The sequence below is a fragment of the Capra hircus genome, chromosome 19, assembly GCF_001704415.2.
Source record: "Capra hircus breed San Clemente chromosome 19, ASM170441v1, whole genome shotgun sequence".
In the NCBI taxonomy this organism is placed as follows: Eukaryota; Metazoa; Chordata; class Mammalia; order Artiodactyla; family Bovidae; genus Capra; species Capra hircus.
The window spans coordinates 47,348,193-47,367,790 of NC_030826.1; the positions used below are offsets into that span (position 1 = coordinate 47,348,193).

The window sequence follows — 19,598 nt, forward strand, 5'->3', positions numbered from 1 at the left end:
GAGTTGGACTGTGAAGAAGGCTGAGTGCCGAAGAATTGCTGCTTTTGAACTGTGGTGTTGGAGAAGACTCTTGAGAGTCCCTTGGACTGCAAGGAGATCCAACCAGTCCACTCGGAAGGAGATCAACCCTGGGATTTCTTTGGAAGGAATGATGCTAAAGCTGAAACTCCAGTACTTTGGCCACCTCATGCGAAGAGTTGACTCATTGGAAAAAACTCTGATGCTGGGAGGGATTGGGGGCAGGAGGAGAAGGGGACAACAGAGGATGAGATGGCTGGATGGCATCACGGACTCGATGGACGTGAGTCTGAGTGAACTCCGGGAGATGGTGATGGACAAGGAGGCCTGGCGTGCTGTGATTCATGGGGTTGCAAAGAGTCGGACACAACTGAGTGACTGAACTGAACTGAACTGAAAACAACAACAAAAAAGGGTGTGAACTAAGTGGAAGACTTACTTTTATTGATATGAATTTCTTATTAGAGTAAAACTTTATGGCCTCAGGACTTTTAAAATATTTCCTGCATCAAAGTATGTAATAAAGTTTGTTATATTAATTTTCATAATATGTACCATATCTCAAGATTGTATAAAAAAATTAATTTCATGTCAGTTTGTTTGTGGTCAGAATTGTGTTGTACTTAATTTGATACTTAGATGAACTAATTTCAGCATTATGAACATAAGATGTTATTTAAATGAGTTAGAATGAAATGCATTTGCAGTATAATTTATAGAGCTATAAAGTTATTTGACTTCAGAAAACTTTCTGAAAAACCATGTCTTCGCTATGTAAGAAATGTCTCTGGAACTCACCACTAACATGGAATAGGCTCTAATTGCTTTTCTGTTGTGCACTGTGCTCAGTTGCTCAGTCGCTCAGTCATGTCTGACCCTCTGTGACCCCATGGATTATAGCCTGCCAGGCTCCTCTGTCCGTGGGGTTTTACAGGCAAGAGGACTGGAATGGGTTGCCATTCCCTTCTCCGGGGGATCTTCCCAACCCAGGGATAGAACCAGAGTCTCTTGTGTCTCCTACATTGGCAGGCAGACTCTTTCCCACTAGCACTGGTGTCTGTAGTGATGGGTTTACTAAGTGTCCATGTTTCTTTCTAACTTACAGCACATAATCATTTAAAATTTATAATAACCCATTGAATCATGTGCCCTCCAATGGCAAAATCTTATTTGTTTCTCTTATATAGAGAGTGAAATATGTGGCCTGCAGCCAGCTGGTTAGGGGCTTATATCTATAACCCTGGCCTCAACACACAATACGTATTAATACACATTTACTTAAAAATGATGGTCATGATGTTTCCAACAGTTTGTATCATTTACTATATTACTGTATAGCCATTATTTTATGTACCATTCCAAAAAGAAAAGAAAAACTCTCTGCCTATAAAACTGACAGAGTTCTTTATTAGCACATCAATTATAAGACACATCCTGACTTCGAGATGTTAAAATGCAGAGGGAAGAAAGTGCCTGTTAGAGTCAGTGAAAGATATCCTAGCATAGAGTGAAATATTTATTGAAATGTAATTTTTACATATTAGATTTTCTGAAAGCAGGTCACTAGAATATTCTGTTTGTTTTCATCCTACTTTTATGGCCTTTGTGTCCTTCCAAAGAGCGTCTGCCTACATCGAGCGTTCACCATCTGACTGACCCCCTCCCATCCTGCAGGGTTTTCACAGATTTCTTATAGAACTACACAGAAGACCAGCACTTAAGGTGACAAGATTGCTCAGTCGTCCCTCCTCTGCTCTGTCTCAACACAAAACCAGCATTAAAAAGCTTCTAGCAACTGTGGAGAACCTGAGCCATCCCATGGTCCCAAAGTAGCAGAAGTTCAAAAAATAAACAAGATACCCTTAAATCACACCTTCATCATCTTTTATCTAGTTTATTGCAACTACCTCCTAGCTGATCTGATCTCAGGCCTTACCCTTTTGTGACTTACCTCGCAGACTTCAACCAAAGTGATATTTCTAAGCCACAGTCTGTCCATGTCACTCTCCTGGTTACCACCCTTCACTGACCACCTGTAGCTTTAATGCAGCCTAAAGAGACTTCCCTGGCAGTCCAGTGGTTAAGACTCCACGCTTCCATTGCAGGGGGCACAGGTTCAGTCTGGGGTCAGGAAACTAAGATCCTACATGCCATGCAGTGCAGCAAAAAAAATAAATAAAAACTAGCATTAAAAAGACCAGTCATGATCTCTGGCCTCCTCTGTTGCCCATCTTCTCCAGTAACGGTAAACGTGCTGTCCCCACCTCGGTGCCTTTACACGTGCTCGCCCTGTGCCTAGAAAGCTGCTCCATGCCCTTGCCTATAAGTCTCCTATTTCTCTTTCAGCATCTGGTTCAGATTGTCATCTCTCCCTGGAGACCTTCCCAGACACTCTTGGTCTGTGTCACCTCCAGACAGCCCCCTTGGACTTATCTCTTTTGTGCTTATCACACTGTATAGCAGTATATTTGTTTATTTGTCTCTTATCCTTACGCAACCCTGAGTTCCTTGAGAGCAGACAGGATCTGACAAATAGCTCCATAAATGCTTACCTAACAAATGTTGTTTTGGATAGCCGTGATGTTTATGTCTCCCCCACCACCTCCAGCCCATTGGTCTTACATGACCTGTCTGTGCTGTACTCTTTCAAGGTTGACAAAAGATAAACAAAAGAACCGTTTGCTCCTCTGCCTTCTATTTAGCATCAGCATTATCCCATCCAAGCAGACTTTGGCTGTTTCCTCAACCCTGAGCTGCATCCTGTCTGTCTCTTCAAACTCCTTAGATGTTTCCCTTTGAAAAAGGACCATTTTGGTCAGATAATCTCATCAGATGCTGACAAGCCAGGAACAAATTCCATTACTGGTCTCTCAGGAAAAGAGATTGGGCTCCTGGCTGTTAATGTTTGCTCTAAGAAGCAGTTTGTTGTTTCACAGAACTGGCTTTGCCTTAATCGTCTCTCTTTCAAAAAGTTTTAACAGTTTCTGATAAGACTCATATAAAAAATCCAGCCAAAGCAACTCCTTGCTCTTGTGTTTTGAAAAGTACAGACCCAATTTTCCATAGTTGTGTTGTTCTGAGATGAAGTTGGCCAGCTGTGTTAATGACCATGTCCAGCTATCAGCAGGAGATTCCTGCCAAATGACATCAGAACTTAAGCAGCAGAGATGATACAAGGAGAAAGGCCGAATGGAACATTCCCTCTCATGTAATGTGTTGTCCAGTGGGTTGAAAGGGGCCAGCCCCAGCAACATGACTTCAGATTAGAGTGGACAGTATTAAGTTTAATTTTCAGGACGGGCACTGTTTGTGAATTTTCAGCTGTGTTCTGTGAGCCATCATTATTGATGAGAGGCTTGATTACGAAATACTGTCTGTATTTTCTCCAGAGTGCTATAGATTCTTTTGCAAAAAAGAATGTATTTGCACATGCATGCGCCACACAACATACAAGACATTGAACGGAGATTTGCTGCAACCCTGCCCCAGCAGCTGCTTTAAACTTGGGAGAGTTAGAAATTTTTCAGACCTCTTCTTTTATGTACCAACAAGATGATTCTTATGGTTCCTAACGAGCTTCAAAGCCAGTCAAGTTCTTTCTCCACCCCCACACCCCCCGCTTTACTGAGATATAATTGACATGCAACATTTAAGGGAAAGGTTGAGGGCAGGAGGAGAAGGGGGAGACAAAGGATGAGATGGTTGAATGGCATCACCGCCTTAAGAGTTTGAGCAAACTCCAGGAGATAGTGAAGGACAGGGAAGCCTGGTGTGCCATAGTCCACGGGATCACAAAGAGTCAGACACAACTTAGTCACTGAACAACAGTGTGTATGATGTGATGATTGTCAGATTCTTAAGCTACTCTTGTGTTCTGACCCAGGAACTGAAGGTTTTTCTTTTTCCCTTAACTATTAGAAATGTGAACTTGAGAAAGAGGGAATATCAATCACTTTGATTTAAAGAACAAGAGACAAAACTTCTCTGTCAAGTAAACAGTCAAACCCATCAGTACCTGTAACTCAACTTGGAAATGACCCTCACCTCAGATAGAAGGAAGCCTCTGCCCTTCTGTGAGGAACAGAACAGAAGTACCTAGGTTAAACGTGCCAGAATAAAACAAAAGAATACACATCAGACAAGGCCTACATATATCTAGTTTAAGAAGGAGTATATCTTCTAAAATAGTCACATTTTCTTTCAGACATCCTTCTATCCTGGAGGAAGGAAAAGATTACTCTTTGCAGGTTTAACTTAGAGAAAATTACAGGTAGTTTTGCTTTTGCATATGAGTCACTTCCGGATAAATTTGGCCAGTCTCAAAGACAAAATGCCATAATTTGTGCTTAGATGAAAAAAAGTGACCATTTGATTTGAATTTCAATTGCTTCCCTGATTAGATCCCAACATTTGCAAACTGAAATCCTGTCTGCACCTGCCAAGTATTATCTTCTTCTGATTTATCACTGGAGTAGGTGACCCTTAGAAAGGAAGAGCCTGCTGATCACCACATCAGGTTTTCAAGTCTCCGTGGGAAAAAAGGTCTCCATCCTCTTTGTTGAAAAACACAACTCCTGCCATTTTCTGACAATGTTTACCATCCTCCCTACCCTCACCCATCTAAAACACTAGGTGTACATGTTTGAAATCCCTGGTTAGAAAGAGACAAGCACGTATTTGTTCAAATATGGACTTACTAGAAGGTATATCGACAGATTCCTCTTAACTACTGTTGAAATAGCACTCAAAGGATGAAATAAGGGCTCTTTAGATCTCCACTCTATCAGAGGTCATAAACATGGACTGGAGCACACAGAAGAATGTTTATGTTTCTTCCTGCACACGGAGTGCCCTTTTTCCTCCCTATAGTTGCTTTTTATCTGCAACTCCATTATTCTATCTTCAGAAGAAAAGAGCCTTTGTCATACTTCTTCTCTCATCTTTAAAACTTACCCTGAACAGTTTTGACCTTTATATAAAAATGGTTGCACATGTACTAGAAACTTCTATCTCAACTGATGAAGAAAAGGAATGAAAACTGGCCTAAAGCTTAAACTGAAGTTTCTTTCTTTTTTTTTTTACAGTTTTTTATATATCTTTATTGTAAAAACTCTCTTAAAAGCAATACAGCAAACTGTTATTTAAAAAGTCAGCAAAATTAAGGCTGCCATTTCTGACTTTGGTCTCTGAATTTAAGGGCCCAGAAGTAGAAATTGGCCCAGAGGTCATTCCTAGATAATTCTTAAAAAAGCATTCCTCTGCAAATACCCTTCTTTCTTTAGTCTTACCCATGCACATACCAGTGAAAGTTTTGTAGCTGAAAGGGGTACCAAAAAAGAGATAAGCTGAAAGCAGAAAAAAGGCAGTCTGGGTAGGATAAATGAAACCAATTAAGTTTTGGTCAGAGGTGATTTTTCAATAAATTTATTATCATAATTGTCTCCATATATGTAAGCCCTTTTAAATGTGGTTCTATTCATTATTTTTCTTTGAAAGTTTCCTTCCTGGCAAGAGTAGCCAGAATCATCATTCTTGGAGGTAAAGTAGCAATTGCATCCATCAGACACAGGTGTGCTGCCCTGCTCCCGGCAGAGGCTGGAGAGGGCGAGCCCCCCTGTCCTGACGCTGCGCTCTCTACCCTCAGCCCTAACAGCTGCGGCCGGAAGGGGCAAGCTAGAGGTGTGTCGTCTGCTCCTGGAGCAGGGGGCAGCTGTGGCCCAGCCCAACCGCCGGGGAGCCGTGCCGCTCTTCAGCACCGTTCGCCAAGGCCACTGGCAGGTAAGCAAGTAGCTACTTTGAGACTGTGTCAGAAAGTCAGTATGCAGAATCATCCTGATGATCTGTACTGGATAGAAAGACTGGCTACTTTTGACTGGTTATCTCACAGCATCCACAGGTTCTCTGGCAGGTTCAACAGATGCCTGCCAACCACTTACTTGCAGGAGTCTCTAACTTAACAAAAAGAAAATGTGATGTATGTAAATTTGTGAAGAGCCAACTCATTGGAGAAGACTCTGATGCTGGGAAAGATTGAAGGCAAAAGGAGAAGAAGGCGGCAGAGGATGAGATGGTTAGAGAGCATCACCAACTCAATGGACATGAAACTGAGCAAACTCTAGGAGATAGTGAAGGACATGAGGAGCCTGGCATGCTGCAGTCCACAGGGTCACAAAGAGTCAGACACAACTTAGTGACCAAAAAACAACTAATAATATTAATAGTTATATGATCTTTCCAGATGTTTACATTCTAGGTAGGACAGAAAAGAAAGCATATTGGTTATAATCTTTGAAAAAAATTGAGTAGTCCTGGGAGCCAAACAGTGCTGAAGAGTTGTAAGAGGCACTTTACTGTGTTCTGTTCAGTGGTAAATATTCACTGCAGGCAGGTTTGCAACACCTGGAAGTCAATAAAATGGCCCTGACATAGGCAGTGACTCGTGTTGGTTCTTCCATTTTGGGATTGTTTAGTCTACATCTTGGCCTCTGTTAATCTTGATTTTTTTTTTACTCAGTGGCTGAGTCAGACATTTAGAATTGAGTTCTCATTTGGCTCTCCCTAAGAAAGTCAGTGATCAAATCCCATGGTACTAGAACCATGCAGAAACTAGAGGCAGTTCTTGCAGTGGCAAGTTTCGTTAGAGGTGATTTGCAGGGAGCTCACGTGGTGTGGGGGTGGCATGCATGTGTCTGCTCAGCAGCACTTTCTGGCTCATCCATCCCCCCTTCTCTGCCCCTGCAGATCGTTGATCTTTTACTTACTCATGGAGCTGATGTCAACATGGCGGACAAGCAGGGCCGTACTCCCTTGATGATGGCGGCTTCTGAAGGCCACCTGGGAACTGTGGACTTTCTCCTTGCTCAAGGTCAGTCCTAGGATGCCAGAGCTTGATGGTCAGTACCCATCAAAACCCAAAGCTTGTGATTTCCAGGGATGGATTCCAAGAGGTGTTAAGAATGATTATTCTTATCCACTTGATTAGAAAGTGAAAGTCTTATCTCCTCTATTCTCTTCTAAATTCTGATGTTCTGATTCTAACATGGTGCCTTTCTAATTCTGACATTCTCTATTTCTTTATGGCCTGAGGGATTTTTGGTATCCTAATCAAATCTACATAGTATAAGTTCTTTAAGTCAAATCAGTACTCTCCCAACTTTGAAGTTTTTAATATGCACTCAATAAATGTTCATCTTCCAGAGACTGTATTTTGACTTTAACTTTGTCAATTCTTTTGTCAGCCTGCACAACTAATACTTTTCTTGTATCCGAAGGAAGCAAATGAAGGTTTAAATGATTGTTGACCGTGGGACCGTATTTGAGGAATCAGGGTGTTAATATTATCCTCCTATTGTAATAAATTCCATTTAACATTTACCAGTATTCACATATTCCTGGTGAATGAGAGGTAAGTTAAAGGAGATTGTGGTCACACCATCCAGAGCCTTCCAGGCTCCCCTCAAGGGCTGTGACCTGAATCACCTCTGCAGACCAGTAATGAGTGATGCGGGAACCTCTGTAGTAGAGAAGCTCCAGTCGCTGATTCTGCAGTACCACCTAGTGGAGCTTGAGTGTTTCATTGAAGCAGGAGGTCATGTGACTGCGACCAGCCTTGACTCCCATCCCAGTGAGCCTCCCCTATGAGTAAACTGGATCTGATCATCCATCATTCATAATTAATATCCACAAGTACATACACTTCAAGAAAAACAAGCTCCTGAAAATCATGCCCAGGCTGGAGCTGCTGAAGGGTAGTTGATGTGGGAAGAAGGCAAGGTTTGTTCTCAGATTTCAAATTATAGCTCAGTCAGAGACTTACTGGATCTTTAGCTCTCACCCCCAAAGATGTGTCTTCACTACCTCGGACTCCCAAAAGTGGGTTCAAACCAGAGAACTGTTTTCCCCATGTGCAAAGTGGATCTTGCTTCCCTAGTACAAACCACTGGACCAACCTGGTTTCACAGTATCTATCCTTCATTCAGAAAACAAAGATCACGGCATCCAGTCCCATCACTTCATGGCAAATAGATGGAGAAACAGTGGACACAGTGGCAGACTTTATTTTTGGGGGCTCCAAAATCACTGCAGATGGTGACTGCAGCCGTGAAATAAAAAGACGCTTGCTCCTTGGAAGAAAAGTTATTACCAACCTAGACAGCATATTAAAAAGCAGAGACATAACTTTGCCAACAAAGGTCCATCTAGTCAAGGCTATGGTTTTTCCAGTAGTCATGAATGGATGTGAGAGTTGGACTATAAAGAAAGCTGAGCACCAAAGAATGGATGCTTTTGAACTATGGTGTTGGAGAAGACTCTTGAGAGTCCCTTGAACTACAAGGAGATCCAACCAGTCCATCCTAAAGGAAACCAGTCCTGAATGTTCATTGGAAGGACTGATGTTGAAGCTGAAACTCTAATACTTTGGCCACCTGATGCAAAGAGCCGACCTATTTGAAAAGACCCTGATCCTGGGAAACATTGAAGGCAAGAGGAGAAGGGTCAACAGAGGATGAGATGGTTGGATGACATCACTGATTCAGTGACTCAATGGACATGAGTTTGTGTAAACTCTGGGAGTTGGTGATGGCCAGGGATGCCTGGCATGCTGCAGTTCATGGGGTCGCAAAGAGTCAGACACAACTGAGCGACTGAACTGAACTGACTGATCCTTCATTCTGCTGACATGGGTGTTGGGGAACAAGGGGGATATGCCTGGATACTCAGGATAAGACATGGCAGGAGTAAATGTCCCAGAACAACCCAAGTCTGCTGGAAAAGGGAGGACCCTTCACCACAGGTAAGCAGTAGATGACCACACAGGGTCTGCCGCACACCCATAGGAGAAGCTCATCAGATGTCGATGTACAGCAGAAACCAACACAATATTGTAAAGCAATTATCCTTCGACTAAAATAATAATTTTTAAAAGGAAGATCATCAGACAGATTTCAGAGAGTCGTCCTCCTTCACTGCAGGCATTCTGATCTCCATACTGTTTCGTTCTTTCACATTTAAATCAGAGACTCTCTCTCAATGAATTCTACAGATGTATATTTAGCCTACATTATTTGCAAAACACTGTGCTAAGAACTGTGATCTTTTTTTAATTAATACACTATAATCCGTGTCTTCAAAGGGTCTATAATCTGGCAAGGAGGGGATGAAACAAAGATAAGTAACTGCCTTAAAAAGCAGATAATCCTGAGTGTGCTGATAAAGATATTTGAGTTAGAACAGGACAGACTTTGAAATTTGAGTAGGAAAAATGTTCTGTATTCAGGGAGGGGACATAATGTAAATGAAAGGTCAGAGAAGAGGAAAAGGTACACAGCAAGACCGGGGAAATAAGCAAGTTGTCCGGTGATGTACATGAGGACTGTTGGAAACGTATATGGAAAGAAGTTGAAAAGGAAGAGATTGGGGCTTCCCTGGTGGCTCAGTGGTAAAGAATCCGAATCTGCCTCCCAGGGCAGGAGACATGAGTTTGATCGCTGATCCAAAAGGACCCCACATACTGAGGAACACCTAAGCCCATGCCCCACAACTATTAAGCCCGCGCTCTAGAGCCCAGGAGCTGCAACTACTGAAAGGCTGCCTGCCCTGGAGCCCGTGTTCAGCAACAAGAGAAGCCGCCACAATGAGAAGGAGCACTGCAACCAGAGAGTGGCCCCCGCTCTCCACACAAGAGGAGAGCCTGCACAGCAGCAGAGAGCACAGCCGGAAATGAATAAGTGAAGAAAGTCATGCTAAGGAAGGGAACAAGTATTGTAAAGTAGAATAAAGTAAAAATTAAAATTTAAAAAAAAAAGAAAAAAGAAAAGGAACAGATTAAAAGAGTTTAGACTTCTCTGAAGGCAATAAGGAGGCTTTCAAGATTGTTTTAAAAGGGAATCAATCAATGCCAGAGTTGTGCTTTAAAAAAAAAAATCTGGCAGTAGTATGAATAGTTGAGTTGATGAAGAGATGATAGTGGACCTGGGGATCAATTAGGAAGCCATTGTCATTGAATAGATAAGAGGCGATGCCAAATCCAGGTGCAGTGGCAGTTAGCATAGAACAGAAGGGCCAGTTGTAAAAAAGATTGTGGATATAAAGATTTATCATATGTAAGACATATTGATAGATGAGTTGACGAGAACTCCACAAAGTTCTAAAATTGAGACTTGGTTTGGGATGGACCTCTCAGTTCAGTTCAGTCACTCAGTCATATCCGGCTTTTTGCGACTCCATCAACCACAGCACGCCAGGCCTCCCTGTCCATCACCAACTCCCAGAGTCCACCCAAACCCATGTCCATCAAGTCAGTGATGCCATCCAACCATCTCATCCTCTGTCGTCCACTTCTCCTCCTGCCCTCAATCTTTCCCAGCATCAGGGTCTTTTCAGATGAGTCAGATCTTCACATCAGCTGGCCAAAGTATTGGAGTTTCAGCTTTAACATCAGTCCACACACTGCTATATTTAAAATTGATAACTAACACAGTCCTACTGTGTAGCACTTGGAACTCTGCTCAATGTTATATGGCATCCTGGATGGGAGAGGAGTTTGGGGGAGAATGGATACATATGTATGTATGGCTGAGTCCCTTTGCTGTCCATCTGAAACTATCATGACATTGTTAATCAGCTATACTCCAATATAAAAATTTTTTAAGTTTTAAACTAAGTAAATAGATGTTTGAGAGAACTGCGATTCTATTAACTGCTGGGAGAAGGAAAGAGAGAAAAAGGTTTCAAATTTTCAGAGTAAATTGAATAATATATTTTTTATATGTATCTCCTTTTCTTAAATTCCAGCTTCCCTCATCTTCGTAAAAATCAGTTTATCTGTAATATATATCCAGAACCTTCTTATTCTGCTTATTCCACCACTGGAGACTCTGTCCAGGAAATTTATAGATGCTGCATCTGAGAAACCTCCTTAGATTCTGTCCCATATTCATTCAAATTCATTCCGTGTTAGAATCAGCATTTGAGTCGCAAACTAGAGAACCCAGTATATAGATGACTCTCCTCAGGGTTAGGAATATGGTACCATCCAGCCCTTCATCCTGTCATGGGAAGCCAGAATCTGGTTATCTGACGTCTTGGGACACAGAGGGGATAGGCCACGTGACTGCCGAGGAGCTCCAGAGCCTGGCTGTGGCAGGTCCCGAGCTTAATCTGACATCCAAATCAGATCTGACATCCAGCGAGGAGGCAGCCTGAAAAGTGTACTGTGTGTGCAGTAAGTTGATCTCATTTTGTTAGTGAGCATGACACGCCAACTGTGTGGAAAGAGTCAACTTAGGTACTCTTCAAAACCCGCAAGGGAATGACAGGCTCTTTGCCATCCAGGAGCTTGCAGTCTAGGCTGAGGACCAAATGTAGATTGAATTTTAGACTAATTACAAAACAGTGTGTCAAGTATGCTTACTCCTAGAGAAATGTTGAGGGAAAGAAGATGCAAAATATAAAATAGGCAAAGCGAGTGAGGGTGGAATTGTTGAAGGCTGACTAGTTTAATTAAACTCCTAGTTCCCTTCCTGGCCTGGGCCCAGCCTCTTCCCTTGAGTCCATTTCCCTCCCACTCTAAGGAGGGAGAAGCTGGCCTGGTGCTATCATCAATGATAAACATGTTCTGAGCTCCTTATTCTATGAGAATCTCTCAAGGAGTTTATACTATTAAAAATGAAAGACTTTTGCTGAGTTCAGAAAACATTCTCTGAGAATTTATTACTTTAAGTGGCATACATTAAAAAAAAAACCAACAGAATAAGGTGACATGTGTCAAGCAGATTCAAGATGAGGTAACAGTGAGCAGGAGAGGCCTCTTGGAGACAGGGAGGTTTGAGATGGTTCCTAGAGAATGGGGGGAATTGAGGCAAGTCCCATATGGGGAAAGAAAAGGTGTCCACATGTGGGACCAACATAACCGGAAGTGAGGGTACAGGAACACTTGTGGGGGTTTCTCAAGGCGGGGAGCATATCCATTTTGGCCCAAGTAGAGGATTCTCACCGGGGAGTAGTGAAATTTCTGGAGAGACAGTAAGCTTCGGGAGAGACCTAGGATGCAGAACCTAGGATGTCCAAAGAACTGGACTCTTCTACTGACCACTCAAGGCAGCAGTTTTGTTAACAGTTTTATTAAAAGGTAACACACCAGAAGCAGAAGCTGTGCTTTGGCCAAATATACGCCGTAAATGGCTCAGTGGTAAAAAAAATCTGCCTGCAATTCTGGAGACCTGGGTTGGGGAGATCCCCTGGAGGAGGGCATGTCAACCCACTCTAGTATTCTTACCTGGAGAATTCCATGGACACAGGAGCCTGGCGGGCTACAGGCCATGGGGTCGCAAAGAGTCGGACACAACTGAACACACGCGCACACCTTAAAACCCAGCTTTCGTTCCTGCTGTGAGTTCCCCTGTTGTTCCTGTTTCCTCAGCCCTGTGATGTGCTTGCTCTGTAGGTGCCTCCATTGCTCTCATGGACAAAGAAGGACTGACCGCCCTCAGCTGGGCTTGTCTGAAGGGTCATCTCTCGGTGGTCCGTTCTCTGGTGGATAACGGGGCTGCCACCGACCACGCCGATAAGAACGGCCGCACCCCACTGGATCTAGCTGCTTTCTACGGTGACGCTGAGGTGGTGAGTGCCTTTAACCAGCCCCCAGGGTGGGAGGAGGAGGGAAGGTTCTCCATCCACAGTGTTGTCTGGGGTTGATGATTCCTGATATGAAGTTCTCAGATCTGTACTTGCTTGAGCTCAGGAATATTCCAAACACGACTGAAAACCAGGAACAGGGATCCGGCCCTGGAATACCAGCGCTGTCCCGCCTGGTTCACACCTGTGCTGTGCTCAGTGGCTTCAGTTGTGTCTGACTGTATGACCCCATGGGCTGTACCCCGCCAGGCTCCTCTGTCCATGGGATTTCCCAGGCAAGAATGCTGGACGGGATTACCATTTCCTCCTCTGGAGGATCTTTCCGACCCAGGGGTCAAACCCGTGTGTCCTGCATTGGCCGGCGGGCTCTTTCCGGCTGCACCCTGGGTTCACACCAGCAGGTAACGAAAGGGCAGGCAGCAGCTGGAGCCCTCACACCTGGGTTGACCATGCTGCTTGATCACGTCCTAGGTCCAGTTCCTGGTGGATCACGGGGCCATGATCGAGCACGTGGACTACAGCGGAATGCGCCCTCTGGACAGGGCTGTGGGGTGCCGGAACACATCTGTTGTTGTCACCCTTCTGAAGAAAGGAGCCAAGATAGGTAGGAGAAAGGAGGAAGGTGCTGGCCATCTGTGCCCAGCGGCCAGACTGGCCCAGTGGTCTGGCTGCCCTGAGCGTTCGGCGTGAACGTGTATAGTCTCCCCTCTGCCCGGGCCCAGTTATTATCCGAATGAACAGAAAGATTCTTGGCCCAGAGAAGAGCCCTGGTCTACACTACCCTGTGTCCAAAGTCACGTGGTTATCAGCCATGCCCGAGTCGCCTTAGCCAGGAGGCTGCTCTGACCTTAAGTGCATCTCAGCGCTGTTGCCTCGGCAGCAGCCCCGCCCTGTGAGCATCCTGGATCCCTGTGATGCCACGAGCCTTCGCTTTGCCCTGCTCTGTATGTGCTTCGGACTGTTGGGTCCCTGCGGCTGCTGCCCCCTCCGCTGCCCCTCCCACGGACCCGTAGACGAGGGTTGGCTGATATGCTGGCTTTTTTGCTGCCTGCCTCTCACTGCTGCTTTTTCCTTCTTCTTTTTTTTTTTTTCACCTTCATCCATTTTTTTTTTCCTCTCCTACAACTTTTTGTTTTCTCCTTTCTTTGAAGGTTGTCAGACGTTACCGAGTCGCCCACGAGGTATATTTCACCGCTGTCAGCATCAGGCGTGGTCTGATGGCTTGGTCAGCTTTGCCTTCTCCTCTTTGATTTAGCCTGCATGAGTCCCCAACACCTCTAATCTTTTAATTTACTTCACCTTAAAAGAAGATGTTTTTTTTAAATGACTGTTGTAGAGAATAACTTGAACTTTTGATAACTAACCCAGAAAAGCTTAGTTGGTAAATAATTCAGGCATCTGTAAACTAATCGAGTTAACCTTTTCTTTCTCTTTGTGGGTAGAGTGGTCCTCTGTCCCGATGGCTTGTTTCACACTGGAACAGTTCAGTGTGAATCCCAGGGGTCCTATTCGGTACTTACAAATTAAGGGAGCCTTTAGAAGTGTTCATGGTTTCCCTTCTGCAAAGTACGTGCTTAAAAATTAAACAGACTGAACAGCTGGGGGTTTTGAGTCCCAGATTCTGAAATAAATTACCCTTTTTGGATTTTTTAAAATCTTACAGTGACATTTAACGTAAACCCTTTTCTCCCAAGTTCCTTATTTAAAGTAACTCCAGACTAAGCATCGCTTGCCTGAATACAACACGCAGGCTCTGCTGCCCTCCGATGGTGCAGACTCTGACCGTTCAGAGATTCTTATTTTAAGGTGAATACAAATCCAACGCGGCTTCTTGGCAGTGGGAGGCGCTGAGACACTCCCAGTTCTAAAAGACGAGGCCAGTGTTGTGGAGCAAGTTGTTCTCTCAGCAGAAATCCCCCCAGGGTGTTTTTTTCACCTAGCTTCCTACCACCCTTACATTGTATGAGTTTTTTACCCATCATGCATCCTGTACACTACAGGTCCAGCCACATGGGCGATGGCCACCTCCAAACCAGACATCATGATCATCCTGCTGAGCAAGCTGATGGAAGAGGGTGACATGTTTTATAAGGTGAGGGGAAGAAGGAGGTTTCTCCAGATGGCCGCTGACTTCCCTGCACATAGACGTCACCGGAGTCTTGGTGGAAGGGCGTTGCTGTCAGTTCTCCTCCTTGGCTCTAGAGTCATCAGGGGAGTGCCATCCCTCAGTGGAGGGCTTAGAAGCTGAGGAGCCCAGATTCTTTCTTTCTCAACGTGGGCCTGCATGTGCCCACAGCTGAGCAACCTAAAGACCTGGTTTTTATCTGGTCGCTGATAGGCGGTGCCATAGATTCTACATGGAGTCTATTTACCGGAGCCTGGAAACCATGGGACAAGGAGAAGAAAAATAGGCAGTGCAGATATTCCCAGTCTGCGGGCAAGAGGCATTAATTTTAGCTTTTATATTTACTATATGTGTAGATTTAAAAGCCTGAGGTAATAATAGCTTATCGGCACCCCTGAGTAAGATAAGGAAACCGAGACAAAGAGCAGTTATAGATTTACTTGAAATCATTAGCTGAATGACAACAAAAAAAGATATGGAGTCTTGTATTCACGATTCAGGCTGAAGGCTCCATACCCTAACGCACACAAACTCCCAGGGCTGTAGGAAGGCCGTTAAGAACTTTCCGTGTCAGTCATCTCATTGTATGAGGACTGAACCTTCTCCTCCTGAAGGTAGATACAAATCCAGCCCAGCTTTTGGCAGTGGGTGTCACTGAGACATGCCCAGGCCCAGAGATGAGGAAATGACTGTGACACACATTATTTCCACCTTATGTAAGGAGTACAGAGCTCCTGTGAGTAGAGTTGTATTTCCTGAGGACCATTGTGTGGAAGCCTGATAATCTAGGTCCCTTAGGCTTCTAGGAAACGAGCTCTGGCCCAGTCCTGATTTTACACGACTTCACAGAAGGGCCTCTCTAGATGTTGTGCCGATGGACTTGAGAATGGCGGTGCTGTCAAGAACCTAAGCCCTCTTTATGACGTAACTTCTGGCATCCTGAGACAAAGCGTCCTGCCTCCTAAGGAGAACAGCCAGAGCTCCTCCTGTTCCCACCCAAAATTCTGCCTCGGAAGACTCCAAGTCTGTCCTCAGTGAAAGAGAAAATACAAGCTCAGGATCTCTGGCTGGAGTTACAAGACACAGAAGGAATGGAAGGAATAAAAAGATGAGCCAACAGAATGGGAGATGCCTCCTGCAGCATTCTGGGCTCTGCTTACAGGTTTTCAGAAGGAAAAAGAAAAGTTCAAGGCCCTGTGACCCAGGTCCCTCGGTGACACATAGATTTACTTGGAAAATGCCTCCTACCTAGTCAAGTGGAATCACAGATTCCCAGTTTCACTTATCTACCACCACTGTACCCTATGCCTCTTTCAAAAACAGAGAAAGACTCACTGAGACTATTTTAGCAGTAGTATTAGGGAAGCAACAGATAGACTGGTTTAGCTCCCACATCCGCTGTGAGGAAGAGCATGGTCTTTTCTAGAGGACTGGCAAGGTGGAACAAAAAGAGTTTTCCAGATAAGCCGAAGGTCAAGAAATAGTGATAAACTTGGAGCGATCAGGACTAGGGAAATGCTGTGTCCCAGGGAGATTGGGCCAAGAACAGGCTCCTTTGAAATGAGTACGATCAGTCGTTTGGGAATCCAGTTGGGAAGCCGGGGCTCCAGGTCTTTCATTTGCCAAAGCTTTGTGTCTCTGGCTTGTGTCTTGGGAATCTCCCTCACCACGCCTTGCGTGCCAGGCGAGCTTCCAGTGGAAAAGATGGGACCTTGTCCTTGCACCACTGGGGTGGAGTTGGGGAGGGCGAACCCTGAGTGGTAACCGTGGAGGAAGGACGGGAACGGGAACAGACCTCCTCAGCTGCCCAGCAGACCGACACTGTGTTTTGCCGTCTTGTGCCCCCACTAGAAAGGTAAAGTGAAGGAAGCCGCCCAGCGCTACCAGTATGCCCTGAAGAAGTTCCCTAGAGAAGGGTTTGGTGAGGACTTGAAAACCTTCCGGGAGCTGAAGGTGTCTCTCCTCCTCAACCTCTCTCGATGTCGCAGGAAGATGAACGTAAGTGCCTCTCATCCCAGCTCCTTTCCACAGCCCTGAAAGTTGATGATCCATGTCATGCCCTGGCTTTTAGCAGGCCCCCAAATCCTTGTCTGCCCCATCTGGAACTTGGTTGTCCTTCACAGAGCACTGACATTTGCGATTTGAAAGAAATCAAGACTTAAGTATTACGATCTGTATCTCAAACTGTAAAAAATGAATTCTGTGGGTGCTTTGTAGCTTTCTGAATTTTCCTGATTCCCACTGAAAGTAATTGGAATACTCATCACCATCCTGCCCTGCCCCCCAAGTCAGGTTTCTGGTCTTTGGGAAAAGCTGAGCACAGTGGACCCTGGAACTCCTAGCTTCAAGTAGATACAATTGTAGTCATTCCCTTCCATTCTGGGAGACCCCCTCATCATTTAAGGAAGGGCTGAAGAGAGGGCCCAGGACCACGGACTTCAAGGTTTAATGTCTAAGGCTAATCTTAAACTTTCACTTCTTTCCTCATCCTTTTATTCTCGTGTGCCAGGTCCCTTCTTGTCACAGGAGGAATCTCAGAACTCCTCCTGGTCCTTTGGTTCATTAGTTTAGTCCCTAAGTCATGTCCAACTCTTTTGCAACCCCATGGACTTCAGCCCACCAGGCTCCTCTGTCCATGGGATTTCCCCAGGTGAGAATACTGGAGTGGGTTGCCATTTCCTTCTCCAGGAGATTGTCCTGAGCCAGGGGTCAAACCTGCGTCTTCTGAATTGGCAGGTCCACCAGGGAAACCCCTCCTGGTCCTTTATTATCCTCTAAATAGCCCTTGGTTCTTCTTGCCTGCCTAGATACAGCCTGTGATGCCCTCAGCCGCTGCCCTCTTGATATGCAAACACTGTTGAGCCAAGAACCCTCTCTCAGATCCTAGGAATAGCCAGGCTCATATCAGGAACCTCTGACATCCACCAGCCTGAGGTCTCAGGTTCCTCAGGAGACAAAAATAATCCTAACCAAACAGGAACATTTGAATAACAGAATAAAGAACTCAGGTGTCCAGCAGTGACCTTATAGCCTCTGTGGCAAGAGATCTGCTGTCAGCTCCCGAAAAATGACTTTTTGATCATCCATCTAAAAGCTGGCAGTTAAAAGAGCCCTGATAAATAAGCAGACTTGGGTGTCCCCAAGAGCACAGCGATGCCGTAAGAGGCAGAGCTTTTCTAGGTGCTGAGGAATATGGGGACATGGCGGAGGTTCTCAGGGGGAAGCAGTGAGGTTCTGACATGAAACAGGAGACAGAGCACCGAGGCTCTCCTGCAGCTCCAGCTAGTGAGCGTGAGATGAAGCTCCGAAGCTGCCACCGACCTCCTGGCCACTTTGTGCCTCACAGATACTCTGTTTCTTAAAAAAGTTCTAATCATCCCAGAAATAATGATCATCACAAAAGAAAAAATTAACAGGTTAGGTTGAAAATAGTAGAGCTGGAAGCCGATGCTATAAGATAGGAGATTTTCTCTTAGGCACCACATCACATTGCATCCCAGGGCCACCTGAAATCTGTCAGCTTTGGTAGAAAGTTGCCTGTTAACTTTTTTTTTTGTTTTTTTTTCGTTTTTACCTCCACCACTGGGCCTTTGCTCTGCTTTAGGAATCACAAGCTTAACCAGAGGCTACTGTGCTGTCCTATGGCTTTGATATTAAAGAGGAGAAAACCTTCCCCTTTTAGTGGGTAAGGGTGTCTTGAAAATGATGGCTTCATTGCCGTGGTTCCTGTTCCCAGGGCTCCTTAAGATCAATGAGAAACCGTGTTCCTCCAGGGAACCTCAGTGCTTGAGAGATGAGGTGACAGCAGAGACCCCAGTCACAGCCCGGCTTCTCTCTTGTTTCAAAATTGTGTTTTAAACTTTGAATGTTTCCTAAGCAAGGAACTGGTTAAGAGAAGGAGCAGGCCCCAGAAGCCTCTGTGAAACAGAAGGGAAACTGCCACTCCTTGAGCACCTCCTGTGTGGGGGACTTTCAGACACTTTGTTGCTCTTAGTCCCACCTGGGAGGTCGGTGCAGATGAGAAAACACGGGGCAGGCTCTGCGGGCTTACAGAGCAGAGCTGAGAACTGAACCCAAGCCTGCCTGACACCCCTCTGTCCACTCCCCTTAGCCAGTCAGTTCTTTTTCACACAACCCCATCTTCCTGGATTTTTCTTGCCCCTTTAAAGCCAAGGAATAGTGGGGGAGGCAGGAAGAGGGGGTTAGGATGAGGGTCCACACGAGATGCCGATGTGTGTGTTTGCCTCATACACAGGTGTGCAACAAGAGTTCAGGTTTCCAAATTCAGGAGCTTCGCTGGGTTGACATTTGGCTTCTGGGACAGAAAGAACGTTGTTCCAAAGGCAGAAAGAGGGCAGACGAAAAACATTTTTGTCCTTTAGGGCAGATAAATTCCCAGGAGCCATTGCAGGGCCACACAGGGCAAAAGGCCAAAGGGACTTGCATTCCACGCCAGGCATGTGGAGAATCCCAGGTGCCCCACCCATAAATGTCAAAGAAATGTACCTATAATCTGTTTTATTCCCAAGCTGTCTATTTCTCATATCTCTTCAATGACTTATTTGCACACCTATTGTAATGACAGGATTTTGGAATGGCGGAGGAATTTGCTACTAAGGCCCTGGAGCTGAAACCGAAATCTTATGAAGCTTACTATGCGAGAGCAAGGGCCAAACGCAGCAGCAGGTGAGGAGAGAGAGAGAGGGTGAGGAGCAAGAGGTCTCTTTCTGGAAACTTGGCCAAGGTGACATCGGCCACCCTGGGGCATCTGTACCCACTGTGTCTGTCCCTGAGGACTCTCAGGGCCAAGCTTTGGGGA

The 19,598-nt window shown here is 45.1% G+C and overlaps 1 protein-coding gene across 4 annotated transcripts in view; it reads left to right on the top strand.

The window, feature by feature from the left end:
* The window catches only part of TANC2 (tetratricopeptide repeat, ankyrin repeat and coiled-coil containing 2), a 368,300-nt gene that overhangs the window by 344,028 nt on the left and 4,674 nt on the right, over positions 1 to 19,598 (top strand). For all 4 annotated transcript variants that reach the window (XM_018065318.1, XM_018065319.1, XM_018065320.1 and 1 more), the window contains 7 exons: positions 5,663 to 5,796; positions 6,760 to 6,883; positions 12,464 to 12,639; positions 13,126 to 13,258; positions 14,655 to 14,746; positions 16,631 to 16,777; positions 19,365 to 19,465. In XM_018065318.1, coding sequence (XP_017920807.1) covers positions 5,663 to 5,796; positions 6,760 to 6,883; positions 12,464 to 12,639; positions 13,126 to 13,258; positions 14,655 to 14,746; positions 16,631 to 16,777; positions 19,365 to 19,465 — 907 coding nt within the window. The remainder of the gene's footprint in view (positions 1 to 5,662; positions 5,797 to 6,759; positions 6,884 to 12,463; positions 12,640 to 13,125; positions 13,259 to 14,654; positions 14,747 to 16,630; positions 16,778 to 19,364; positions 19,466 to 19,598) is intronic.